The sequence below is a fragment of the Prionailurus bengalensis genome, chromosome A2 (genome assembly GCF_016509475.1).
Source record: "Prionailurus bengalensis isolate Pbe53 chromosome A2, Fcat_Pben_1.1_paternal_pri, whole genome shotgun sequence".
In the NCBI taxonomy this organism is placed as follows: domain Eukaryota; kingdom Metazoa; phylum Chordata; class Mammalia; order Carnivora; family Felidae; genus Prionailurus; species Prionailurus bengalensis.
In genome coordinates this window covers 129278876-129297897 of record NC_057348.1, presented here as the reverse complement: position 1 = coordinate 129297897, position 19022 = coordinate 129278876, and the positions used below count along the sequence as shown (strand labels likewise).

Sequence of the window (19022 nt, the reverse complement as noted above, 5' to 3'; positions counted from 1 at the left end):
TCAAGAAGATGTGACTATGGAGGACTGACTCTTCAATTTATATGATGCAACAAAAGAGAAATCGTATCTTTTCAAGATTCACTTTATCCACCTGAATCCATTTTCTTAAAAGCCAGACATTCACCATCCAAACTCAGTGGATATAGAGAGCTATTTTATGCTGTTTAATATTATTCTGGGTTACGTTAGAAGTTTAATAAACCTCATTAAAAGTGATTTCCTGTTCTTCTGATCTGAATCGCACATTCTCTGAATACTGTTTTCCATAATGGAAAAAACAGGCTTACAGTCAAGAACATTTTTCTTGGAAGTTGAGAGGATTGCTCTTTGCTCTTTGAGGCTTAGGTCGTTGATAGCAGATATTGAAAAGTAAGTATGAAACAAAATACCCGAGAAGCTTTAGATAAACTTTATATTCACAACAAAACAACTTGGCGTGCAGGCATTCTGACCCATAGCCTCTCATGCTTTGTAGCCCCTAGTATTCGTTGGTCAGGACTGTGCCACCACATCATAGTCCAATGTATGGAGAAAGAAAAACATGTCTGACTTTCAAGCAATTCACTCACATGTTTACATGGTACTCTGGTATTCTAGATATTATGGGTTTATAATACAGATTCATGTAGGCTGAAACAAGTAGGGCTTGAATTACCAAGTCCTCCTTTTTGGTACTTTCTAAAACCTATTTTATTCATATTTATATTTTATGAAGAGTAATCTGTAGCTGTCAAATGTGTAATCTAGTATGGTGACTTTAAAGAAATCATTAGATTCTCTGTCTATAATACTATTTGTTTGAATGAAACTGTTAAATAAAGATGTATTAAGGAATATTCAGTTGGGAGAAATGATTGATGATTAAATGAATCCCTGCTGACATTAATTAGGTAGCTCTACTATTTTGCAATATTGGTCATGTAAAAAGAAAGATCTCAATTCAAATTTAACCAAATTCCAATTGCTTCTTGTGATGTAGTTATATTTGGAAATGTTATTGGTGGGTAATTAAAACTTAAAAAATAGTGATTTAAAAATTAATTACTAGTAATAAATTACTAGAGATTTAAAAATTAATTGCTAGTAATTTAAAAATTGATTACTAGTAATTAATCCAAAGGCTCATTAATTTTGTTTGTAGGAAATAAAGAAAATAGTATATATTCTTTTTAATGTTAAAAAGAATATTTAGAGTGAATGGAAGGGAAATTGTTCATATTTCCTCCAATATTTAAGCATAATTGGACCTTACATTAAAAAGCACTGAAATGTGTTTCTTCCCCCCTGTACAACCAGCATGTGGGAAAAACCTACTGAAGTAAATGACGAATAATACAGATACCCAGGAAATTACTTTGAGAGAGGACTTTGTGAATAAGTGCAACAATACCATTTATAATAAACACTGATTTGTTTTGGAAAACAAAATTATGCATTATAAGCCCACCGTTTTATGTAAATTGTGCTTAAGTCGGTTAAGCCTTTGACTCTTGATTTGGCTCAGGTCGTGATCTCATGTGAGATCAAGCCCCATGAGACTCTGCACTGATAGTGCGGAGCCTGCTTGGGATTTTCTCTTTTCCTCTGTCTCTGCCCCTCCCCTGCTTGTGTGCACTCTCTCTCTCTCAAAATAAATAAATAAGCATTAAAAAAAATCCAGTTTAACCATAGGTAAATTGACTATGGTGTTTAAACCTTTGACATTTCATGTTTTTATCATGTTAGGAAAACCAACTTTATACAAGTTAGATACCTTCTTTACTACTTGGAGTTATCTTTTGTATATTCAGATAGCTTATACGTTTATAATTATGATATAACTCAATAATATATTTACCTAATTAAATACTCTTCTCTTAATATGATCTAGTATAAATTAATATTGGATATATTATAATAGCATTTAGAATATGAGAAAAATAAGAAGAATTAAGGAAAGTAAGAGAAAAATTAATGATATCTTTAAAATGAAATGACTTAAATATGTTTATTTTTTGTATACTATTATTATAATACAAAAACTCTTCATTATAAAATCTTTATCATAGCATTTATGATGCTATATATTGAGGAAATAATGCTCTATAAGAGAATGGGATTTGAGTTCCATACTGCCGTCTTTACCTGTTACCTTTTACCTATTCCTTCTTTATATCTTGATTCAAATATGGCTTTCCTGGCTATTCCAGACTAAAATAATACCATCCTTTGAACGCCTATGCAGTTAGCAACATTTGACCTTTGTTCATTTATTAATTCCTCTTTCATCAGTTATATTCTTGCAGATGCTTCCAACGTGTTAAATTTACTCTTTGGTAGATTGTCATATGTATTTCACAGACTTTATCTGCTTATGAATCACAGTATAAGTTATAAACTTGGTAGTAGAGACAAGATCTTATTCTTTTCTGTGCCCTCACCCACCCTATTTATACTGTTTCACATAGTAGTCATTCGACATGTGTTTATAACAGGAATGAAAAAGCAGAGTCATGTTTCTCATAGGGTTCATAAACTTATCCTCATAAACTAACCATTACTCACAAGGTAACACAGGATAAACTGCCACCTCATTGCCAGATTGATCCGCACAGCCTAAATATGTATTATATACATGGCCTGATCTAGTAGGGGTGGAATCTAGTGCTTGATAAATGTTGATATCTTTCTCAAATTTTCACTAACAATTACACTGATTTTTATGGGCAGCCATAGATATTGTAAATAATTATGTTTAACAGGAGAAAGCATTCTATATATTAAGGAAATTGTCACATCTACGCTCTTATAATCCAAATTTATTTTTCTTAAAAGTACATCAGGAATTTCATTAAAAAAATTCTTAGGTATACTAAGAGCATTCATATTAAATTTATAAAATTAATTCTGCAACTTTATTGTGAGAATGTATCAACCTAAGTTCTGGTTTAAATGAACTAAATAGATTTGCTCTGATCACCTAGCAACAATCTACAATCTATTTAGAGAATGACATTTCATTTTTCTCCAGTGAAAAGATGTTAAGACCTATTCTTTGAATCTCAAGTAGTTATGATCCATGGTGCAATGGAAAGGAAATTATAGAATCTGGTTATACAGTCTTTGCCCTGCCATTAACTAACTAGGTGACTTCACCTAAATGCTTTTTGTCTCTATTTTATGTCTCCAAAAAGGAGTTTTATTAGATCACTGCTGGTGTCTTTCCAACTGTGATCTTAAGAAATGTCCTCACTTACAGGTAGCTCTAGGTGATTCAACTTCCTAGAAATATTATCACCTAATTTGCTTAAATTCACCCTCTATTAATTGCATACATTTCTCTTTTTTTCTTAAATTACATACAATTCTAATTCAATACAAACTCCAAGGAAACGAGTATTGAGTCTCCATACCTCAGCATTTTTATACAAAGCAAATGTAACAATTGGTAGCATTTAAAGTTAGAAAAGAGAATGGTTATATTGAACAGTAGAAAAGTTTATCATGTTGTTATAGCAGAGATCTTTGGACTTTTTAGAATATTGACCCTGACCATAGATTTTAATAAACAAAATTTAACTTTATTTATTAAAGAGTTTTAGGCTTACTACCCTGCTTCAAATACTTCCATAGGATAAAATAAACATCAGTGGTTTCATGATCAGGTCCTGTAGACACTTCATTCTCATTTCAGAGACCTGATCTCATTTGGGTACTAATATAGCTATTATTTATCTGATTTATCATTTTATTATTTATCAAATTATCTTTATCCTTTGGTTTTATGTGTGTCTCTTATGAGCAGCATGTAGCTAGAATTTTTACACAATTGGACAATCGTTTTTTTTCTAATTAGCTTTATTAATTCATCTGCTTTAATTATGATTACCAGTGTACTTAAATACCGTCTTATTTGTGCTTTCCATTGATCCTGCTTTTTCTACTTGCTTTTTAATTTATTGAATTCTTTTGCATTAATGGAGGTGTTTTAATTCTATTTTCTGTCTACTTATTCGGGAGTTATAGACTATATTTCCATTACAATTCCTAAAATGATTTAAATGCATGCTGAACAAAGTCCAAAGATGATAAATTCTTCACTAGAAAAATTTAAAATCCTTAGAAAATTTTATTTTAAATCAATTTCTTCCTTTTCTGCATGTTATTTGTATAAGTTGTGACATGGTAGACAGAGTGAGAGAGTAGGAATGGGGAGTGGAGGAAGGAGAGAGAGATCAGACAAGCTCTCTCTGCTCTCTTCTTATAAGGGCACTAATCTTTCATGAGGGCCCTACCCTTTTGCCCTCATCTAAACCTGATTATCACCCAAAGGTCCCAGCTCCATCTGGGAGATAGGGCTCCAGCATAAGAATTCTGAGTGTACATAACTTATCCACAGCACAAGGTGATTCAAGTAAGAAAAGAATAGTCTTTTTTTTTTTAAATGGTGCAAGAAAATTTGGATATCCCAAAGAAAGAAAGAAAGAAAGAAAGAAAGAAAGAAAGAAAGAGAACTTGAGCTTCCTTTTGTATTATATTAAAAAAGAAAAAAAGTCCTAAAACTAGAAAAGTGGAAAAAAATAGAAGAAAAGATTTGTGGCTTTGATTAGGCAAAGATTTCTTATGGCATAAAAAGCATGCATTATAAAAGAAAAAAATTGCTAAACAGACTCATTAAAATTAAAAATGTCTGTTCTTTGAAGAAAACTGTTAAGAAAATTTTTAAAAAAGGAAACATGCCACAGGTCAGGAGAAATTATTTGCAAAAACATATATCTGATAAGAGTTATATCCAGAATATATAAAAAAGTTATACAACTCAATAATAAAAAGACAAACCACTGAATTTCATTTTTAAAACTGTAAATCATTCACCGAAGAAAGTAAATGACAAATACATACTCAGAAACATTAGTAATTAGGGAAAAGCATATTAAAACTATTGTATGGCCCTAAAATGGCTAAAGTTGAAAGAGTGATAATTATCCAGTGTTGGTGAGGTGTGGAATACCTGAACTTACCCACGACTTCAGTTACCATATGATGCAACCATTTCACTAACAGATATGTACCCAAGCGAAATGAAAACATACATCCACACAAATACATATACTGAAATGTTCATAGTTGCTTCATTGATAAGAGTCCCAAATTGGAAACAACCCAAGTGTCCATAAACTATTGCTTGATAAACCAAGAGTTTATTTAGATCATGAATTAATCTAAAATACATTAGATTAATTTAAGCAAACCAGAAATAAAAGAATACATGTTGAATAATTTCATATGTAGAAAAGTCTAGGAAGGCAAAACTGTAGTAATAGAAAGCATCTCAGTCCTCAGTCCAAGTACCTGGAGCCAAGAATGGGAGTCAGGCAGATTTGCCTGCCGAGGGGCCCGAGGAAACTTTATTGGATAATTCAAGTGTTTTAGATCTTGATCTAGTGATTATAGGACTATATAGATTGCTAAAACTCATTGAATTGCATACTTGAAATGTTTGTGTTATATTTCATGTAAATTATACCCTAATATGGGAACTCTGCTGTTTAATGGTTAGTCCTTTGAAGATAATCTTTTTTTCCCCTGGAAGCTTCTCAGAAATTTGTCGTTGGGGGGAAGAGGGTCTTTAGGGTTCTACCAATTCATTATGTTATAGCGAGGTGTGGTTTCTTTGTACTTGTCCTGCTGTTGTTCTGCTGTTGGCAGAATCTGTGAATTTATGCTTTCATCAATTATGAAAAGTTCTCTACTACTGTCTCTTCAAATATTGTTTTTCCTTGTTTTCTTTTATTCTCTTCCTTTGGAACTTTGATTACACTTACGTTACATATTCTAGTAATGTCCTCCATGTCTCTTAACATCTCTTACATTTTCTTATATTTCTTTACCTCTCATTTCTAAATTCTAAGTAACTTTTTTAGATATATATTCCAGTTCATTACTTCTTTCTTTAGCTTTCAGTAATCTGCTTTTCTGTCCACATATTTAATCATCTACAGTTGACCTTTGAACAACATGGATTTGACCTGGGTGGGTCCTCTTATATGTAGATTTGTTTTGATAAACATATAATACTACTATAAATGTATTTTCTCTTCATTATGATTTTCTTAATAACATTTTCTTTTCTCTACTTACTCTTGTAGAAATTCAGTATAGAATACATATAACAGGCGCCTGGGTGGCGCAGTCGGTTAGGCGTCCGACTTCAGCCAGGTCACAATCTCGCGGTCCGTGAGTTCGAGCCCCGCGTCGGGCTCTGGGCTGATGGCTCAGAGCCTGGAGCCTGCTTCCAGTTCTGTGTCTCCCTCTCTCTCTGCCCCTCCCCCGTTCATGCTCTGTCTCTCTCTGTCTCAAAAATAAATAAACGTTAAAAAAAAAAGAATACATATAACATACAAAATACATGTATTTTGTGAGTTGACTGCTTATGTTACCAGTAAGGTTTCTGGACAACAGTAGGCTATTAATAGTTAAGTTTTGGGGGAGTCAAAAGTTTTATGAGGATTTTCTACTGCACTGGGGGTCAGTGCCCAACCTCCACATTGTTCAAGGACCACTGCATTTTATTTTTTTTAACTTTTATTTTATTTTGTTTTGTTTTTGTTTTATTTATTTATTTATTTATTTATTTATTTATTTATTTATTAAATATATGAAATTTATTGTCAAATTGGTTTCCATACAACACCCAGTGCTCATCCCAAAAGGTGCCCTCCTCAATACCCATCACCCACCCTCCCCTCCCTCCCACTCCCCATCAACCCTCAGTTTGTTCTCAGTTTTTAACAGTCTCTTATGTTTTGGCTCTCTCCCACTCTAACCTCTTTTTTTTTTCCTTCCCTTCCCCCATGTGGTTTCTTGTTAAGTTTCTTAGGATCCACATAAGAGTGAAACCATATGGTATCTGTCTTTCTCTGTATGGCTTATTTCACTTAGCATCACACTCTCCAGTTCCATCCACATTGCTGCAAAAGGCCATATTTCATTCTTTCTCATTGCCACATAGTATTCCACTGTATATATAAACCATATCTTCTTTATCCATTCATCAGTTGATGGACATTTAGGCTCTTTCCATAATTTGGCTATTGTTGAGAGTGCTGCTATAAACATTGGGGTACAAGTGCCCCTAAGCATCAGTACTCCTGTATCCCTTGGATAAATTCCTAGTCAGAGTGGCCAAAAAGGGCCACTGCATTTTAAAATTTAGAAGTGTTAGGGGAGCCTGGGTGGCTCAGTCAGTTAATCAACTGACTTCAGCTCAGGTCATGATCTCATGGTTCATGAGTTCAAGCTCCACGTCAGGCTCTGTGCAGACAGCTCAGAGACTGGAGCCTGTGTCTCCCTCTCTCTCTGCCACTCCCCCACTCACACTTTGTCTCTCTCCCAAAAATAAATAAATGTCAAAAAATATTTAAATAAATAGAAGTGCTATTTGATTCTTTTTCAAAGGTCCTTCAAAATAGGGTAGTGTTTCTTGCTCATTTTTTAAAATTCCCTTTTTAATTTTTAAAAATATTTAAATATGTATAATTTATATTTTATGTTTGATAAATCCAGTATTTTAAGTCCCTGGTGGTCTAATTCTGCTGTTTGTTGTTTGTCTTGACTCATTAATACTGGCTTTTTCCTGGTGAGTTGTGTTGTTTTGAATTATGAGCTCTTACTGGCTGGGACTTATCTATAGCAAACTCTGAAATGAAGGATTATTCTTGAATAATCTTAAATTTTCTTCTGCCAGATTCCTAATAATTCAAAGTTAATTCTTAACTTTGTTAGACCATACAAGCAGTATGAATTTGAACTCCTATCTTATCTGAGAGCAGGACAAGGATTCTCAAGGGAGAATTATTGTCTCTTCTAGATGCCAACCCTAGATAGACAATTGTCCTTGTTTTCCTTTCCTAATTACCATCAAGACCTTTTTTTTTTCCCCTAGTCCAGTCTATCAGTGATGATGATGATAGAAGGGATCTGGTTCCAATTCCTGATCTGGCTGATTCCTGAGCCGGTGACACCTACTCCCTTCAGGACAATAAAAATCCAGGTGTCTAGGATCCAGAGAGTAGTATACACACTCTGGGCAGCACTGCTTTGGACAATGAGGATAATCAGTATAATCATTTGAAAAATATAGAAATAAAAATACTTTGGGGCGCCTGGGTGGCTCAGTTGGTAAAGCATCTGACTTCGGCTCTGGTCATGATCTCATGGCTTGTGAGTTTGAGCCCCACATTGGGCTCTGTGCTGACAGCTCAGAGCTTGGAGCCTGCTTCTGATTCTGTGTCCCTCTCATGCTCTGCCCCTCCCCCGCTAGTGCTCTGTCTCTCTAAGAATAAATGAAGCATTAAAAAAAATTTTAAAAAAAGAAATAAAAATACTTTAATAAATCATGAATTATTACTATTAATTACCTAAGTTAAGAATGTGTCTTCGTGCATGTGTGTATTTGGGAAATATTTTAAATATGAATTTGTTTCCTACTTGTATTAAGGATTATGTTGATAATTTTGTATTCAACTGATGACACTCAAAAGACTGAGATTTTTTAAAAAAATGTTTTCAAGGTCAAATCAAATTGGAGGCAATCATTCTTCATTCCATTTATAAGACCTAGGTAACTTGTCTTGGTAAAGCTAGTACTAAAAATGCCTCTTTGTAGACAGGTAGTTAAAATACCATACAGAACTCATTTTTGACTGTCAAACCAAAATTATTTGCAACCCATAGATACATACAACCTTGTATGCTGACACCTCACTTAACTGTTAAATCACCTAAAAGATTATCTTGTCTTTCTTTTATGTGAATTCAGAAGCACAAAGCTATTTAAAATTCCTTCTCCAGAGGAATTCTATTAGGAGTATTATATTTCTTTGGCAGTCCTAAAAGGAACCAGCTCGATATTTTAACATCATATTTTTTAAAGATACTTTGGGTTATTTTTTAAAAAGTTAGATTGAAACCTGAGAAATATGCACTATGTAAATGGAGTGAATTTTATCAGAGTGCTACAGTTCAAAGTGTTCTTTCACACCTGTCTGGTATTGAGGTAAACCACTCATATTAGCACTGTGACATTCAAAAATGCAAGTGATTAGTTGGTGAAAAAACACAAATAGAGTGTTTTTTCACCTACTACTCTCTGCATATTTAAATATGCACAAACAGATAGATTATGTTTTCACATATAAATTTTAGAGTATCCCAGAAGGGCATACGAATAAAAAGGAAAAAAAAAAGATTTATCGTACCATAAATAATAGTCTATAGTCACAGTGAAACTGTGGGGAAAAGAAATTATTGAAGTGTAGCTCAGGTAATTTTAAGAGACTGATGCTAATAGATAGTGGAGGCTGAACACATTCTGAATTTTGAAAAGAAAGAAAATAGTGGACAAAGGAAGACAATAGAAATAATAACTACCACTTATTGGGTTCCCACTGTATATCAGAAGTATACTGAGTGCTTAAAAAAGTCTCAAATATAAGAGTCCATTTATCAAGTGTTTAATACATTCCACTTTATTCATAGAACAACTTTTTGAGTTAGGTACCGTTATTTGGTCCATTCTCCAAATGAGAAAACTGACAAGTTGTATCAACTTGCCCAAGGTCACATGAAGTTGAAAGAGTTAAGCCAGATATAAAAGCCAAAATAGGCTGATTGCAGAAACTATGCTCTACAGTAACCTCTCCATTATAGTCTCATTTAACTACTGACCTTCCTCTCAACCCAGTTAGAGTATGTCTTATTCCTCCTGTTTTAAAGATAGGCAGATGGAGGTAGAAATTTAGTAACTTGCACAAGATTGCTTATGAGTTATGGTAGCGAGATTAAAACTGGTTTAGTCTGGTTCCAGACTCTGAACTTTCCATTCTGTTATTCTGCTTTTGTTGCAGTATTCTTCATTCTTCAGTTATTCATTTGATAATTTATTCAACAAATAATTGTTGAGTGTTTTGTACAATGCTTTCTTCTGGGCTCTAGCAATACAAAGAAAGTGAACAATGCAACGTGCCGAAGTTTACATTCTAGGTGGGGGGAGATAGCCAATAAACAAAGAAACCAGCAAGTGAATGTCAAGTGTTAGTAGCTGCATTGTAAGAGGCTAGAAAATGATGGAAGATGGATGTATTTACATATTTTAGATAAGATGGTAAATGCAAAGAAATTGTGACTGTCACTGGTAATTTTATGATACTGTCACTTTCTATCACAAGTGTCTTGACTCCTCAGTTCATAGGATACTGAAATTCAATCTGACTTTTTTTTATATCATTCTTCTGGTTTCCAGAAGACTCAGCTTGTTAACATCTACCATTTCATTGCAGAAATGATTTTATGCTGGTTTTATTTCATAATTCTGCTTGAAGAGACAAAATGGGCAATTGTTTTCTTTCTAACTATTCTAAATAGCCAGCTTAATAAGGTGAACAAATGTTTGGACTTATTAGGAGAGTCTGCCTTGCCAACAATTAAGTAAAAGGGTCTTCTCCCATCATTAACACTTGATGTGGGATATTAGTTCTTAGAGTCATTCTCATGATAAAAGCAGTATTGATGTCAAGAACTAACGGACAGATTTTAATTGAAGAACACTTATATTACAGAGTATATGATGGTGAGATGTTTTCAACTTGTTTTTGCTTTTCTTTTAAAAAGCTGAAACTCTTCTTCCTAGTAGTAATTAAAAATAAACGACAGTCATTAACTTACTGTGGGCTTCTAATGGCTACAACAATGCTTCCTTGCATGAATGATTTACTGAGCTCAAGCAAAGTAATTCAACACTGAAGTTATCTTGAAAATTAAAAACCATTCTAGATAATGAATAGTTTCGATTTCTATAGCACCAATTTATGTGTAGTCTTCCTTTTATATGTATTCTTCTGCACATATACAACTTGCTAACTAACAGAAATGGTCTGAAAGGGACTCTACCTTAAAGAATAGCTCACAAAGCTCAGTTTTTGTGCTTAACTCTATAGACTTGGGGATGACGGTTACTCATTCATTCATTCAACCAACATTTATTGAGAAGCTTCTTTAGGTTAGGCATTTCCCAAAATGTTTGTGGAGTAAAAGAAGAAAAAAAAGGACAGACTCTTCCCCCAAAAGAATTTATTATTATAGAATTGGGTAATATTTTATTCTAATCTCATTCCTTTTATTAAATTGGTTGTATCATAATTTCTTTAACCATGTGTTGAGAATGTGAGGGTGATTTTGCTGTGATATTTCTCACTCCATTATTCACCAAGGTTGATTCCACCCATCTGGCTAGGTGGATGTCCCTTTCTTCCCTCATCGCTCCCTGTGTGTCCCTCCTAAAGCTGCTCCCTCTGTCAAACTGGATGACCTTCCCAGATAGAGTTCTTCCGTCGAGTGTTTGGGAGTAGCTGCACTCCCCTGCTAAAACCTCCAAACAAGCTCGCCAGGTCCATTTGTAGAACAGAAGTTTGTCAAGCTTCTAAGATTCCAGACACATCCAAATGAGGCACTGCATGTGGCAGTCTACCTTTCTTTTAAAAAACAAAACAAACAAACAAAAAACTTGAGTTGAATACTCCTGATAAGTATTCATTCACATTCTGATTATTTCTTTGGAATGGATTTCTGCCAGCATAATAACTTAAGTCAAAGGCATATACATTTTAGCCTATTAACAAATTTGCTGAAAATAAGTCCCAAATTGTAAAATAGGAGAAAATGTTGTATCATTTTATATTGTCACCAATAGTGTATGAGAGAGCCTTTCCTTATTCCATTTCCTTGTCAGCCTTAAAAATATAGAATGTTCCACTAAATGTGTATCATTGATCATCAATCTTTAAACAGTCTTCAAAATTGTTAAAAACTTTCTCATTTTAAAGAATAATTTATGAAATAAAATAATACTGATCAAAACAATTTTAGCTGATACTGACAGTTTCAATCTGACAAGATATCATCCAGGTTTTTGTTGTTGTCTCTTATATATGCTTATTTTTAGAGTATTAAGACATTATGAAAAATGCTGTCTGTTGGTTTGAGAAGTTTATTTGACTAAAGAAATAAAGATTACAGCTGATCAAGTTGAACATTGACATAAAAGCAAATGTCAGAAAATAAATAGATCTATATTTTGTTAGAGCTTATTTCATAAAAATATATCTAGGATATTGAGAATTAAATATAGTAGTAAAACTTTGTATTTGGTGCTAGTGCATTTTATTTAAGCACAAAATTCTTTCCTACCGAAAAGTGAAAAAAATTTTACTGTGCATTGGTTTACAAGGTCCTAACCATATGTTACTTAAAAATGAAGATATAGAGTAGCTTCATGGTTCACCTGTAATTATCTGTTGCATCTTTATAACAGCATTTTGCCCTCTGTTTCTTTGTATGCTCAACTATTTGATCTTTCTATTCTCATCTCAATGGTTATATATGCTCTTTATTTCTAGAACTATGGGACACAAAAACCGGTATGTCAAAGTTCCCCGGGGTCACATCTGGGTTGAAGGTGATCATCATGGACACAGTTTTGACAGTAATTCTTTTGGGCCGGTAAGTCATTTGTCACATGATATAATTGGATGTCACATGTAAGAACAAAATTATGTCAGGTAGATTGCTCAGGTAATCCAAGCACGACTGATCATGAATTTCACAGTGGAGCAGTTTATATTTGGACAATTCCTTTTAAATATTATATAGATAATATAAGCCGTCAAGGTGTGTGTGTGTGTGTGTGTGTGTGTGTGTGCACACGCGCGCGTTTCATAGTAAAGAAATTAGACCCTTCAGTAAAGTACCAAAGATAGTTTCAGTTGGCTGACTGATCCCAGTAGAAAGGTCTGTTTTTTTCTCCACAGAAATGCTCTTTGTCTTATGTTTTCAGTTAGTGCTTAACAGATAAAATGTGTAAAAGACCTATAAGCATCAATTTTCTAAATTGTTTGTTAAAAATGCAAGTATAATGGAAATCATATCGGTTAGTACCATTTTTTTTGCCCACATTTATTTTGTAGAAGAAATGCAGACATTCCTTATGCCATGTTTATAGTCTATGAAATATACGTCTAAACTGATATTTTGTAATTTTTTTCATTTTGAATGCATATAGAAATTCTCTGAACTCCTGAAACCACTAAAGTGAAGAATATTTTAGTTAATAGAAACTAGACCTGATTTCTAGTACCTACGTCTACTTAAAAACTTGGATCTTTAGCCAATTAGATTCTCTTACCACTGGCATATCTATACTTGTTATGTATGTATAAATTAATTTTGAGCACCTTCAGATATGTTTGCAAAGAACATTATCCACATTCTTTTGTGTAAAACTAAGTGTTGGACATCTCTATAAAATAATTTCCATGACATATTATGAGAGATTACTATTATTGTCACTGGAGGAACAGCTACTTTGACTTACCTTTGGCCAAAAGTACAGTAAGAAGTGAAAGAAAACCTTATATGAGACCACTCCTATGTCTTTTTTGAGAGGAGGGGTTTCAGTGATGATAATAAAACCTTCTAAGGTCTTTTTTGCTTTTGAAGAGTAATTATTACAAAAATGCAATTTAATCTTCTTAGGGTATATCAAAGATGGAATGAACAGATTGGAAATGTGACCTACAGGTCACTTAATAGTGTCATAGAAGTGACTGTTATGAAGAAATTTAGTAGCAACTTGAAGGCAAAAAGAAATAATCTAAAAGCAGTTTTATTTCTCTCTCATCAATCAGTTTAAATCTATTTAGTGCATCATGTTGTTGGCCAAATCCACATTAAAATTTTGGTTAACTTTAGTTTGGGTTTTAACTCACTGGGATAGTGACTCTGAAATCAAGTGTTAAAATTATTGTGTTTTGTTATCAGATGTGGGGGTGTGGTGAATAATAAAGTACTAATATGTGAGATTGGTTTGTTTTTCCTTTATAAATAAATAAAGCCAGTGCAATATTGCTTATATAATTAATATAATCCTCAATCAGTTTATTCTACATGCATTCTTATTTTGGAAGGAAAATATAGAGTTGATAGCTAGAATACAGAGAATTGCATGTAACCCTCGGTGTTTTTTTATGAGTAATAAGAATCAGAGGCCCCAAACCATTTTGAAATTTAGTGGTTGTTTTCTTCCCTTCTTAATTGTTATTAACAAACAAGCAGAGAGGCCCTTAGTCCATGGGGTAGGCTAAGCTATTAATGTCCATTCACTTAATTAGTTTTGTTTTTATTTGTCAAAATTAGGTGAAGAACCTTTATAGAAGGAAAACATTTGTCACATCACTTATAAAGCTAATTGTATTTGATGAGTTATAGTAAACATTTTTTTTTTACTTTGACAATAAACTCTCCTGTTTTGTGTTCCAATAGCATTTATAATTAGGATGAATTATTAATATTGATTCCCCCAAGCACATTTTAAAAGGACAATAGGGGAAAAATGTAAAATAAAACCCTGCAATTCTTATTTAAGGCTAAACTGTGATATTGGAGTATAGAATTTTCTTACTGCATTTTTGATTAATGAATGCTTATTGGAATATTTTGGTAATTATTTTAAAGTTTTTATAATTCTAAAAAATAAAAAGTAAGGTTTTGTAATTCTAAAAAACTGAAATAATCTTGAATTTTAAAATTCATATACACTTGAAAATTACTATATTTTTCCAATAATTCTAAGTTCCATTTTTTGGCTTATCAATCAGCATACTTGGAGGTTGTATGTGTAAGGTCAGTAAGCTCCAGGTTTTATGGATGGTTGATTCATTTCTCTTCTTGGAACTAGGGATTGTACTTTTTCTTAATGTTAACAATCTATCTTTAGGCAGTCAGGATTGTTTCTAAGATGCTTATCTTGTCTTGGTGAAACTGATTGAAGCTTTTACCCTTCATTTGCCTTCCAAATAATTTCAGAAATGTATCCAAATCGTTTTACATACTTTAACTCTTTGAATAGTAATGACACTTTATAATAGACTCTCCCTTGCTTATTTTAAAATATGGCCTATTAGTGATCATAATGGAGCTGACTTTTTCTATATTCAAGTAGACTTTTGATTGAAATCTAAAGAAGAATAAGAAAGAATGTCTCATTCTGGTGTTTTCCTAGTTTGTTTTCTTATTTCTTCTTGCTATTTTAATTTGCTTTACTGATTTGTTTTATTGCCACTCTATGTAGGCTCAAGAGGGAATGAAATAGTTATGAGTAAAAGATGAATAATAGATTAGGAATTTAAAGATAGCAATATTGATATAGCAATAGAATACATACAGCAGAACAAGATCCAACAACTGTACTTTTAAATTATAGAGAATGATTTATGGAAAGAAACTAGTAAACTCTCTTATGAACGTAGATGGTATGTTATAAAACAGAAAATTAGATAATTTTGGTTATGGACCTCATCAATCAGTTAACTTGTACTGGTCTACATTTCATCATGTATAAAGGGAAGAATTTTTTCTTCTCTGAATCTATCTTAAATAAATAAATAATAAAATGAGTACATATTTTATCAATGAGTGATAAAATCTATGTAATTGTACTCCTATGATATATATAATCAAAATATATATCATCAAAATTTTAATGAACATCCTCAGCAACCTAAAATAGGAGTATAATTAAATAAAGTATGATTCATTCAGAGGTTTAAATATTATGCAGTCATTAAAAATTATATTTGTGACATAACATGGCATTATGTTCATGATACTGTTTTAAGTAAAAAAATAAAGACTGGAATATACAATATCATGTTATCTCTAATTGCTATGGTTATAGTTGATTCTTTTTCATACCTTTGTATTTCTTTTTATTTTAAAAAATTTGCAACAATTTTTATTATCTTTATAATTAGAAACAAAGCTAATTCTTTAAAAAGTAGGATAAAGGTGTTTAAATGACTTCTGAGTTTCATTTTGACTGTAAGTTCTATAAATATGTTTTATGGTTCTGTGGCCAGAGAGAAAAATGTCACAGATGTCATTGGTAGGAAATGTTTCAATTATGAAAAATATCTCTGTGGAATATTTTCATGGTAAACATCTTAAATATATCATTATAACACAATGATAGAAAATGTCCTGGGGAACCTGGGTGGCTGAGTTGATTAGGTGTCCAACTCTTGATACTGGTTCAGGTCAAGGCCTCATGGTTCCTGAGATCAAGTACCTGGTCTGGCTCTGTGCTGACAGAACAGAGCCTGCTTGAGATTCTCTCTCTCCCTCTCATCTGCCCATCCGCTGCTTACTCACACACATTCTCTCTCTCTCACCCACTCAAAATAAGTAAATAAACATTTAAAAAAAAAAAGAAAGAAAAAAGAAAATGTCCTATCTTCTCATAATATGGATTCACCAATGTATGACTATACTTAGGTTTCTAGTGTAATAGCTTTTGTAATTTTTTAAAAAATTATGATAATTATCTAGAAGTGTTTTTCAGTGTATGTTACTACTTTATCTTACTAGATTATATATTAAAGATATATGATGATTGCTGAGAACATTGATAACCTCTTATCTTACCAATTCTTTTGTTCTCTGAAATTAGTCTTTCCCTTTACCATCCCTACTTCCATGTAAATGACATTGAGACATTTTCTCCTGTAGCCATGGTGTTCTTTGCTAGCACTCAAAAGTAACTGATTATAATCAATACTGATGAATTTTCTGCTTGCCTCAAAATTAAAGTGCATTAAAAAGCAAGTTTTGTATTTGTATGTATGCATCCATTTTCAAATAATAAATTTTAGTTATTTCAGATTAGCAGACTTTTCATCAGTTAAAAATGTATATAGCATTTCATTCTTTCATTTATCATATTCATTTCAGTACTTAAATTTGAGATATTCTCATAGCTATTCATTCTTTGTGGTAAAAACACAAATAAGGATCTTTCCATGGCTTCCATTTAGCTCATATATTTTCTCTCTTTGAAGTTTTTCTTTTATTCTATCTAGCACTAAGTCATGAGCCACTGAAATCCTCTCACTGTTTGCTGTGTAGTGATTTGTTGTAAAGAATATATGTTATAATTCTAGGCACTTAGTGTCTAAATCAAGTAATTCATTTTTACTTCATTGATCAAAGAATATTAGAAAAAGAACTTTTGACTTAAACATTTCAGGGCAAAGATAACCTTTCCAAGAATGTATAAAAGTGTTTTGATTTTTAGGTATGTGATCATAGTGTCACCTTGTGAACAATTTGTGTGCAGGAAGCATGAAGCAGAACTGAACAATTTGAATATAGAAACTATGCATGATATACTGCCTTTATCTGAGAGTAGAAACTGCAAGGTATACTAAGTATGAATTCTTTTTAGTTCCAAGTCATTTGGAAAATAGCTAACCTAATCACTTATTTCATGGGTGCCTAATTAAATAAAATATTAGGCCCCTAGAATGTTTTCTTGAAGGAAATATACCTTGAAGGAAATCACAGTTGTAGAATAAATGAGTAGTAGAAATATTACTTATTAATTAAATGAGCTAATTGTCTATAAGTGATGATATATAAGCAAGCACTGAAGTTGAAGATTAAAATGCCATAGAATTCAAAAGAGAACCTTGTGAAGTTCAAAAAGTTTTTTGCTTTTTAAAAAACTGTGAGGGGGCCTCTGGGTGGCTCAGTTGCTTGAGCTTCCGACGTCAGCTCAGGTCATGATCTCATGGTCCTTGAGTTTGAGCCGCACGTGGGGCTCTGTGCTGACAGTTCAGAGCCTGCAGCCTGCTTCAGATTCTTGGTGTCCCTCTCCCTCTGCCCCTCCTCCACTCATTCTCTCTTTGTCTCTCTGTCTCTCTTTCTCAAAAATGAATAAATGTTAATTTTTAAAAATAAAAAAACTAATGAAAAATAAAGGAAAGGAGCAAAGTTTATGTTTTATATCATACAAGCCTTTTGTTTATGTCTTCAGGGCACATTTTGAGCATCTACTATTTGTCTAGATTGATTCTGACCTGGACTCTGACAGGTGGAATGGGTCAGGAGAGATGAGGATTGTATTAACTACAGAGATGTTGCTAGATTAGCTAATACATGTGGGAAATGAACATTTTAATAGGTTTACTACTAGTCATGCCTGTTTTGAAATTTTCCCCTATATTACACATTTTTGGTAAAAGAAATACAGCATGTGATTAGGCAATAAAACAAGATTGTTGGAAATGCAAGAAGACTGAAAGAAAGCTAATGGGTCGGGCAGTCTTTACATTTTTGAGACCAAGGACAAAGGGAGGAATTGAAATGGAGATTTGGGAGATACTTAAAACATTCAGAGATTTTAGGGACAGAGATTCAAGTCCTAGATAATGAAGAGTGCATTGAATTTGTGGGTCTTCCCAAACCTTTGTCTCTGTCATCAGAGATGCACTGATGCTTGGGAGGAGCAGGGATGAGGGTCAAGAGATACCACAATGACTGAATTACAATCCCTATTTCAAGGAAGGACAACCTAGACGGGAGGCAGATAATCAGGCATTCACAACACAGCCTAAGAGGTACTCTCCGTGGGGGTGTGACAGGGTCTCTTAGAGGAGCAGACTTTTATATACTAAAAACCCATAAGAAAGAAACTGGAAAACTTCCTAGGAGAATTTGGTAGAACAGAGTGTTCTGAAATCTGTGAAAATAATAACTATTTGGTAAAATCTTGTATTGCATAAAACACTTTAGATGCTGCATGTTTTGTGAATGAAGTGGTTTATGCCTTGAGTGCTTAATTGGTTTCAGCTGCATTGAAAACACTCTGCTAATACAATACAGAATAATCTTGTGGACTTATGATGAGAATGAATTGACATTTCATTTTATTTATTGTTGAAGTATAGCATTTTCCTTGTATGAGTTCTCTTGAACAGCTAGAGTAACTTTTATTTAAAACCAGCCATTTTCAAATAAAGAAGAAGGTCATTAGACTGTGCTGACAGGATCCAAATAAAGTGTTCTATTCACACTTTCTTTAAAACATGTTGCTCAGACTGTAATTGGTGATATTTTCTTGTTTTCTTGTAGTGCATGCTTTTTTTCATTAA

General features: G+C 32.9%; 1 protein-coding gene across 3 annotated transcripts in view; it reads left to right on the top strand.

Moving 5' to 3' along the window:
- IMMP2L (inner mitochondrial membrane peptidase subunit 2) overlaps window positions 1–19022 on the top strand; it is an 886026-nt gene that overhangs the window by 655026 nt on the left and 211978 nt on the right. For all 3 annotated transcript variants that reach the window (XM_043589280.1, XM_043589281.1, XM_043589282.1), the window contains one exon: window positions 12435–12537. In XM_043589280.1, coding sequence (XP_043445215.1) covers window positions 12435–12537 — 103 coding nt within the window. The remainder of the gene's footprint in view (window positions 1–12434; window positions 12538–19022) is intronic.